The 8600-nt window shown below is 35.0% G+C and overlaps 2 protein-coding genes across 2 annotated transcripts; one reads left to right on the plus strand and one right to left on the minus strand.

The window, feature by feature from the left end:
* Positions 1-2103: 2103 nt before the first annotated feature.
* Positions 2104-4237, plus strand: LOC106312986 (probable aminotransferase ACS10). Its single transcript, XM_013750701.1, has 4 exons — positions 2104-2842; positions 2918-3022; positions 3108-3268; positions 3341-4237. The coding sequence occupies exons 1-4, from the start codon at positions 2339-2341 to the stop codon at positions 4194-4196; spliced, it is 1626 nt and encodes a 541-aa protein (XP_013606155.1). The 5' UTR covers positions 2104-2338; the 3' UTR covers positions 4197-4237.
* An 819-nt stretch (positions 4238-5056) lies between these two features.
* On the minus strand, positions 5057-5755 carry LOC106314340 (probable LRR receptor-like serine/threonine-protein kinase At1g12460). Its single transcript, XM_013752227.1, has 2 exons — positions 5249-5755; positions 5057-5164 (listed from the first exon to the last, which is right to left on the minus strand). Exons 1-2 carry the CDS (start codon positions 5753-5755, stop codon positions 5057-5059), a joined length of 615 nt encoding a protein of 204 aa, XP_013607681.1.
* Positions 5756-8600: the final 2845 nt, after the last annotated feature.

Raw genomic sequence — 8600 nt, forward strand, 5'->3', positions numbered from 1 at the left:
AAATAGGAAGTTTAAATTCATTTAAGCATATTTCATTAATGTAACTGAAAAGACAAGTAATAAATTATGCAGTTTTATTCGTTTTAGGATATTTCATAAATGCAACTGAAAAAGACAAGCAAAAAAAAGGGAGTTTAATTAATGAAGTAAGAACATTTTCAAATGGATACTTCTCTTTTAATAATATAGATGTTGCTACTTTTATTAAATTCTTGGAAACTTGAGCTTACAAATATATTTGTAGAAAGTATTACCAGTTATTATTATTGAGAGCTACAATGCATATATAGTTTTTCAGGAAAAAATTAACATGCACAGATGGTAGATCTATTTAGGTTTTGACAGATGATTGGAGGATGATATTTGCAAACCGCCATGGATTAAAAACTCAAGTTTTGATGCATATCTGATGGCCAATCAACTGACTGATGTACCAATGAGGAGGTGTAATATTCAAGCATTAGAGGAAGTCTTTGTAATGGGAGATTTAACCATCATTTTGGCGAATTAACCGGTGGTGTCTAAAGATACCTTTTGGAGCCGGCGATTAACCAAGAGTGGATAGTAGTATTCGATCAAGTCATGTAACTGGTTTGCTAGTCATCAAAATAAGAACGAAGTGTACAAGGTTACATACTGTCTTCAGTAACTGCGTTGAAATAATATCTTTGAGATGTGTAAACTGCTTGCTTCTAAGCAAACTTTTATGTGGAAAGCCTTGAGTGGAGCCATTCTGGTCGCTGATTTAATCAGAAACATGGGGTGAAATGGATGACAAATGTCAAACGCGTGGATTGATTGGAGAATCAACCAACCATTTGTTATTTGAATGCTTCATGCCAAGACATGTATTAGCCTCTTCCTTCCGTTGCCCGGCTATTTGTTTTTTTCCCATCTTCCATCCTTGTAAATTTCCAATATTCGTAGCTCGAATGAGAGTTTGGCCTTGGATTGTTTGGTACTTTTGGAAAAATTCAAATTTACAGCTCACATGTAACCCATTTTAATGCAATGGAAAGATAGAACACGCAAATAATTGTAGATTCAGATTCATAGTCAGTGGTACTCTATTCAATGTTTCACTCATTAACTCCAATGTTCAATCAAAAATGTCCATTTGGACCGCACATCTGAATCTTACAGTATATTTACATATAAATCCAATTACATATCCCCAGAAAAAAAAACAGAAAAGAGACAGTTCTCAGAAAATTCAAAACAGACATTTGGACCGCACATTGAATAAATAGTTACTTCCATATTGCTATTATTATGTTGGATTGGTCTACGATTTTGAAGATATAAACAATTTAACAAAAAGAGTTTTCTTAATTTAGTAATCATATTACTTTTTAAAAATTTGACTGATCCTGCCCTTTTCATCTCAAGACTTGACTGGTTTTACCCCTTGTTCTAAAAAGCGCCGCCTGAGACCGATTACTCGGCGAATAAATGTAAATCGGGGAGCCACCGTGGCGTTTTGCCCCAATTCGCCCAAAAACTCGGATCCTTCGCAAAAGTTCGATTTTTTCTAAATTGGAGGCTCAAAATCATAGTTTTCTCTGCAAATCTATCATAAATGGGCATAAACATAAGAAATAACAATGAAAACGCGTAAAAATCGTGAAAAAAAGCAGAGAACATCAAAATTAGGGTTTGTTCTCGACATGTAAAAGGAAGAAGACGGGGGTAGTTTCATAAATTAACGTTTATTAAAGAGAAATGTAAAAAAACATAACAAAACTCCCCCAACCAGCTCGAACCCGCATGCTATAGGTGAAATAAAATCTCCCGAACCCACTAGACTATGGTAAATTCTTGAACACATTACACATTAATTATATCTATAATAAAAACATATAAAATTAATCTCCGATTATTTCATAAATCGCTAGGCGCTACTCGAGCGTACGTGCAGCGCCTAGCGAGTTCCAAACTGAAAATCTAATACAATATCCTCAGATAATCCAAAATTGTAGGGATCCAGTTGATAAGAAAAATAAACAAAAGAAGTTAAGAGTATTGCACAAAAAGAAGAAGTAACGGTACAATAGTAATTTACGTACACTTATCTCTCCCTCCAAAATTCTCAACGACCCAAAAAAGCCTAACCCTTTAACTAAGGAACGAACAAGAGCATTCTACGCTCCACAATAGATTCCCCAAAAAAAAAAAAAAATCAATTTTTCGTTTTTTACCTAAATCTGAAGAATATTCTCTTTCTCTCAAATCTCTTGGCCGTCGGACTCCATAACCCGTTAACCCGACCCTGAAAAACCCCTCCGACTTCGATTTCAACACCAAAACACCTTCCCAACATGCTGACCTCACTACGACAATGACCCGTACCGAACCCAACCGGAGCTCCAAATCCGAATCGGAGAATTCTGGCGGCGGAGGAGGAGGAACCACCGCGATGAGGGTTATCGTTCCGTTACAAGGCGTGGTTCAAGGCCGTGGCGGATTATTCTTAGGCTCTGTGATTCCGTGTGCTTTCTTCTACTTCCTCCAGTTTTACCTCAAAAGAAACCGCAAAAACGAACCCGACTCCGGCGAACCAATCCCAAATCCGGATTCTGATTCGGCTTCCCCGGATCCGACCCGGTCGCAGTCCGTTGGGAACCTCACGGAGCTTGCGAGTTTGCCTCGTTCTCTCTCTCGGATTCTCCTCTCCCCGAGACTCTCCGGTGGAGCTGCTTCCGTTTCGGGTCGTGCTAGTTGTGTAATCAAGGGAGGTGACTCGCCGTACCACGTGGGTCAGAAACGGGTCGAAGAGGATCCGTATGATGAGTCAGGTAACCCGGACGGAGTTATCGAACTCGGTTCAGCTCACACCACAAAGGTTTAAACTTTAAACCAAAACCCTTCAATAAAGTTTGCACCTTTTTGTGATTGGCTGTCTCTTTCTTTGTAACAGATGGATTGGGTTTCAGAGGATCCAGGAGAAGCAATCTCGGATGGGTTGTGTATGAGTGGCATTGCTTCTTACGAGCCTTGTCATGGACTTATTGAACTCAAAACGGTTTTACCCTTGTACCCTTTTTGTCTTAATACTTACAAGTATGTTTTCACGTGTTCTTGAGAGAAATTGTCTGGATTATGAACAGGCTGTTGCAGGATTCATGTCTGAAGCAACCAAGAACTCTGTTTCTTTCGATCCATCACAGCTAGTGTTAACTTCTGGTGCAGCCTCTGCCATAGAGATTCTCTCCTTCTGCTTAGCTGATTCCGGAAACGCCTTCCTCGTTCCTACACCATGTTCACCAGGGTAAGGTTTTAGTTCTTAAACTCTCTACTGTTTAACCAGACAATGCTGAAGGGGATGTTCTGTTGTGTACAGATACGATAGGGATGTTAAATGGCGAACGGGAGTGGATCTCATACACGTTCCTTGTAGAAGCGCTGATAACTTCAACATATCAATGCTTGTTCTTGATCGAGGGTTCTACCTAGCCAAGAAACGAGGTGTTAAAATCCGCGGCGTCATAATCTCAAACCCTTGGAACCCCACGGGGACTCTCTTGACCAGAGAGAATCTCTATGCGCTTCTGGACTTTGCCCGCGAGAGGAACATTCATATCATCTCAAACGAAGTCTTCGCTGGGTCGGTCCACGAAGAAGGAGGAGAGTTTGTTAGCATGGCTGAGATAGTTGACACAGAGGAGAATGTGGACAGAGAAAGAGTTCATATCATCTACGACCTCTCGAAAGACTTGTCCTTCCCGGGACTTAGAACCGCAGCTATCTACTCATTCAACGAGAGTGTTCTATCCGCTTCAAGAAAGCTCACAACGCTATCTCCGGTCTCTTCTCCTACACAGCATTTGCTCATATCAGCAATCTCAAGCCCCAAGTTTGTTCAGAGGTTTGTGAAAACCAACCGGGAGAGGTTGATGAGAGTCTACACGGAGCTTGTCAAGGGGTTAAAAGAGTTAGGGATTGAGTGCACGAGAAGCAGTGGTGGGTTCTTCTGTTGGGTGGATATGAGAGGGTTTATGTCCTCTTACAGTGAGAAAGGTGAGATTGAGCTGTGGAACAAGCTCTTGAACATTGGCAAGATCAATGTAATACCAGGATCTTGTTGCCATTGCATTGAACCGGGTTGGTTTAGGCTTTGTTTCAGTAATTTGTCAGAGACAGATGTGCCTGTAGTTATGAACCGTATTAGGAAAGTTTGTGAAACTTGTAAATCGTAAAATTGATTTTTTGATATTTGATTATCTGTTCTCAACCCGAATTTGGATTGATATTGACTAAACCAGAAAATGTAAGCCTGTGAATTTGCAATTGAAGCCAATTCAGGATCAGTTTAAGGTAAGAGATGCTTCGGTTATTGCAACCTTTACCAATTTTACTATCAATATCGACAAAAGTAAGCTTGGGCGTTCGGTTTTGGTTTTGGGTATCTCAGTTTTTTTCAGAGGTTTTTTCGACTGTAGAAATTTATAAACTGTTATTAGTTGACAAAAAAAATATAAACTGTTTGAATATTTACAAAATTTATTTGGTTTGGTAAATATCCGAAAAGATTTAGGTGCATTTTAATCCCAGTTCAGTTCCAAGTTTTTTGGATAATTTTGGTAAAAATACAAGATAATAGGAGTTTTCAGGTTAAATATTTGTTCAGATAAAAATATTAAAACAGTTTGAATAATTTCAAATATTTCTGATTGAAAAAAATATTTTGGTTTATTGCGCAATTTGATCTATAAATAATATTTTTAAGATTGTGTTCCAAAAAAAAATTCTTAAAGATATTTGGCTGAGAAACTAAGTTTAATTTTTATTTTAGATATATACTCGACTTCGTTTTGGTTCTATTTCGATTTTCCGGTTCCAGAAATAAAAGATCCGTTCAGATACATGTTCAGATACATGAAATTTGATTTCATTTTGTTTTTTTGGTTCGGTATGGTAGAGTTCCTCTAATGTGGCCAACCTAGACCAAAGAATCAATCTTTTATAATTTCCTATTGGAAAAAGAATACAATTTCAGCTAACCGGAACATACCAAATCACAATAGAATGAATGAACTTAAAACTCTGTACAATTTTCTCATGATCTCATTCCATTTCTGATCAGCTCAAGAATCTTCACAACCTCTCCCATGCTCGGTCTCTTCCCTGGATTCTCCGTCGTGCAAACTAAATCTAACTTCATCACCTGAATCAGTTCATTCTATTCAAACTCTCTCAATCTACTGTCAAAACAACCAGAAGCCGAGCCGGTTTCCAACAAATCGTTTACATGATCCCTCAAGATCAAAACCTCCTTTTCTGATGGAGACTCCACCGGTTTTCTACCTGTAACAAGCTCAAGAAGAACCACACCGTAGCTATAAACATCACATTTTTCACTCACCCTAAGACGACGAGCTAGCTCTGGAGCTATGTACCCAACCGCATTGTGGAACTTGGTCAAACCGAAGCTAAAAAACTTTTCCAAACCGTAATCTGATAGCTTAGCCTGGTACCTCTCGTCAAGGAAAGAAAGAGCCTTTGCAGTTCCTAACGCAACTTCAAATCTTCTTTGCCAATTAAACTCAGTGTTTCCATGGCTACTTCTTTGGTAGTGTAGATGATCGTAAAAACTTCCATTTGGGACAAACTCAGAGAGAATCAACTGAATGTGAAAAGGTAAACCTTTTCCCGGAGAGAATGTGAAAAGCTCTGCTGGCCACGCGCCGTGTTTATCTGAATTAGCAGTAGATTCGAACTCGGGTCTTTTAGAAATCCACGGAACGTCTTGTGCCATCCAATCACAGACACATAGTTAAATTTAAATAATAAGGTTAATAGCCGTGGAAAGAAGCAACGGTAATAACAATGACAACTTAACACAAAAGACTTCTTCCAATCATTTGTCTCAGCAGAATTCATGGTATATTCTTGGCAAGTTACTTATTTCGAACTAGTTGATTTTCCTGTGTTCATGCACAAGAATAAATATTGACAAAATATATAATTTATAATAATTTTTTTATTTTTTTTAAGTTTGAGTTTCAAAACCGTGTTGTAATTTATATGTATGAAAAGTAAACAAAAGACTTTTTAACAAGTATTTTACTTTGCTTATAAACATTTTGATCGATTAATTATTTTTAAATATATTACATTACATTTATTCATCCCAACTAAACTATTATTTAAGTGAAACTAAATAGGATAAAGTCAAATTAACTGTGTTGGTTGCATTTAGTTTAGTTTATTGCCATAAATTCATAATATATTTTGGAAAAATTATGTATAATTTTATATATGTTATATTCAAAAAATAAGAAAATGTTACGGGTTCCGTGTTTTGAAAACATAACCATATTTTTTAAAAGCTTATGTATATATATAATTTTTTTACCGAACTAAATGGTAATAATTTGTTATCTTATTGTTTTCACTTATTCTTACATACATTACGTTTGACTTAATTAGATATTTATAAATGGTAATAGATTATTTTTTAGTTTTCAATTATTACCATTTATAAATATTTATAAATAATAATAGATTATTTTAGGTAATAATATAGCATTTACTTAATTTGGATTCTGAGTTTGAGTATAAGAATTATGACTAATTTAATTTTTCGTTGTTTGAGTATATAAGTTGTATTTATTCATCTAAAATAATTACACATATTATTTAATTAGGTTAAAAACTGATTAATTTTTCGTTGAATTTATTTTTATTTTAAATTTTATATTTGAAAATGTATTTGTTCTTTTTAAAGACAAATACCTTAAAACAAATTTTGGGCAACTAATTTTGTGTATAAAATCTATATATTTTAATTTTATTTCATTTTTTTGTTAATAAAGAATATATCCTTTTTATGTATGTTGTATAATAAAATATGAAGAAAAAAGATAAAATTCGTAATATATATATATTCTACATATTTATAGATATTGCATTTTTATTATTTATGTAGGTTTTGTAAAAATTCAAAAGAAAAAAGGAAATTAAAATTAAACCCCAATAATTAATTTATTAAGAAAATGGAAACAAAATAATGATAATGACAATTATGTATAATCTATGATTTATTAAGGTTAATTTTGTAACTGACCATCCTAAAAATTAATATGAGAGCGACACATAAAAAAATAACTTCTCAAATAAATATTATAAAGATTTTTCTGGAAACTATTTACAGTCATTTTAGATATTTTTATCCATATTATCCGAAATTATCCAAAAAATCAGGAATGAGCCAAAACCGTAGTGGATCCTATTTTGTAAAAATATTAGACAGTTCCCAGTTTTACTACCGACAACTAATATCAATTTCAGCAACAACAAAAAAAAACTATTTCAAAAAAAAAATTTATACAAACATTGAGAATCGTTTTGTGTGCAAACTTCAAAAATTGTTTCTCTACTAAATATATAATACTTAAGTTTATTATTGTACATTTATTTTATATGGATGATAATCATAAAAAAAATGAATTATAACTTGAAATTTGAATATCATTTTAATTGTTGATACACTAAAATTTGATCTTTGTCTACTGTCAAGTTAACAGTGTATTTGTAATATCTTTAGATTCAATTCCAGAGGACCAGTTAACACTTTATCTTTATGTGATCAGAATTAAGGTAAAACAAAGTGGACTTTTTTTTAAAGAAGTCAATAACGTAAATAACAAGTAACAAGATGAACTTGTTTTGAATTGATTTAAAGGCGCTAGTCTAGGGTTTCTTCTTCAGGTATGGAAATCGCAAGCCAAGCAATTATTCAAAGTTTAGTTTATAACAAATCTAAATTCGGATCACTCAGGTTGAATCAACCCACTCTCGTGGTATTGATTCCTTTGCAAGTCGGTCCTGATGCCTAAACTCTCGTTTGGATCAAGACGTGCTAGCAAGCTTTAGAGATCAAGTCCGATATGTTCACAATACACCCTAATATCTACTCTCGCTGACTAGGGATGCAAAGCTCATTCAAATCATATCAAGTTATCAATTAACGGCTAGCAAAATTGATTAACCCTAATTCATGCACTAAGTGATCGGTTCAATGCAAGCAATAAGAACATATATGAATGTAGACAATCTTAAGATGACTTATTTATGCTTCAGCTCACCAATCCAAACCCTAGAACCCTAAACTAACTCTGTGACTACTCAGACATAACACAAGAACAGAGAAGCATGATTTCTGAATAATACTGCATATAATAGATAATAGAAATCAGAGGGTTCAGGATAATCTTCTCTAGGAGATAGATGAGGCATTCTCCCTTACAAGTAGCAATCACCCAAAAATCAAAGCTCTCTCAAGTCTTTTCTTGCGTAAAAACTAAGGTAGGTCTAAAGTAATAAATAGAAGACTATATGTATAGGAGCCACAGGCGGCTATAGGGAAAAATATGAAATCTAGGGCAAATCCCGAAATATTTGGAAACTTCCTTTTTTATCTCTGCCGCTGGAGCAGGCACTCAGGCTGCTATGGTCGACTGTTCTGCGCAAAAGACTCCAATTCACACTCTTTTTTCTCTTCTTTTCCTCCCTCTGGTATATCTCTCATCCAATGCAACTCCAGACCTGTAATGACTCAAATGGACTAAAAAGACTCGATAAAACCTTGAAAACTATTA

Source organism: Brassica oleracea, chromosome C9, assembly GCF_000695525.1.
Source record: "Brassica oleracea var. oleracea cultivar TO1000 chromosome C9, BOL, whole genome shotgun sequence".
Lineage (NCBI taxonomy): Eukaryota > Viridiplantae > Streptophyta > Magnoliopsida > Brassicales > Brassicaceae > Brassica > Brassica oleracea.

What these genes read in the sequence shown, in the direction of transcription:
- LOC106312986 (XM_013750701.1), top strand. Translation starts at nt 2,339, where the DNA reads ATGACCCGTACCGAACCCAACCGGAGCTCCAAATCCGAATCGGAGAAT. An exon ending in GACTTATTGAACTCAAAACG is followed by an intron (nt 3,023 to 3,107) that starts GTTTTACCCTTG and finishes GATTATGAACAG; the next exon opens with GCTGTTGCAGGATTCATGTC. An exon ending in CCTACACCATGTTCACCAGG is followed by an intron (nt 3,269 to 3,340) that starts GTAAGGTTTTAG and finishes TGTTGTGTACAG; the next exon opens with ATACGATAGGGATGTTAAAT.
- LOC106314340 (XM_013752227.1), bottom strand. Translation starts at nt 5,755, where the DNA reads ATGGCACAAGACGTTCCGTGGATTTCTAAAAGACCCGAGTTCGAATCT. An exon ending in TTTTGATCTTGAGGGATCAT is followed by an intron (nt 5,165 to 5,248) that starts GTAAACGATTTG and finishes GAACTGATTCAG; the next exon opens with GTGATGAAGTTAGATTTAGT.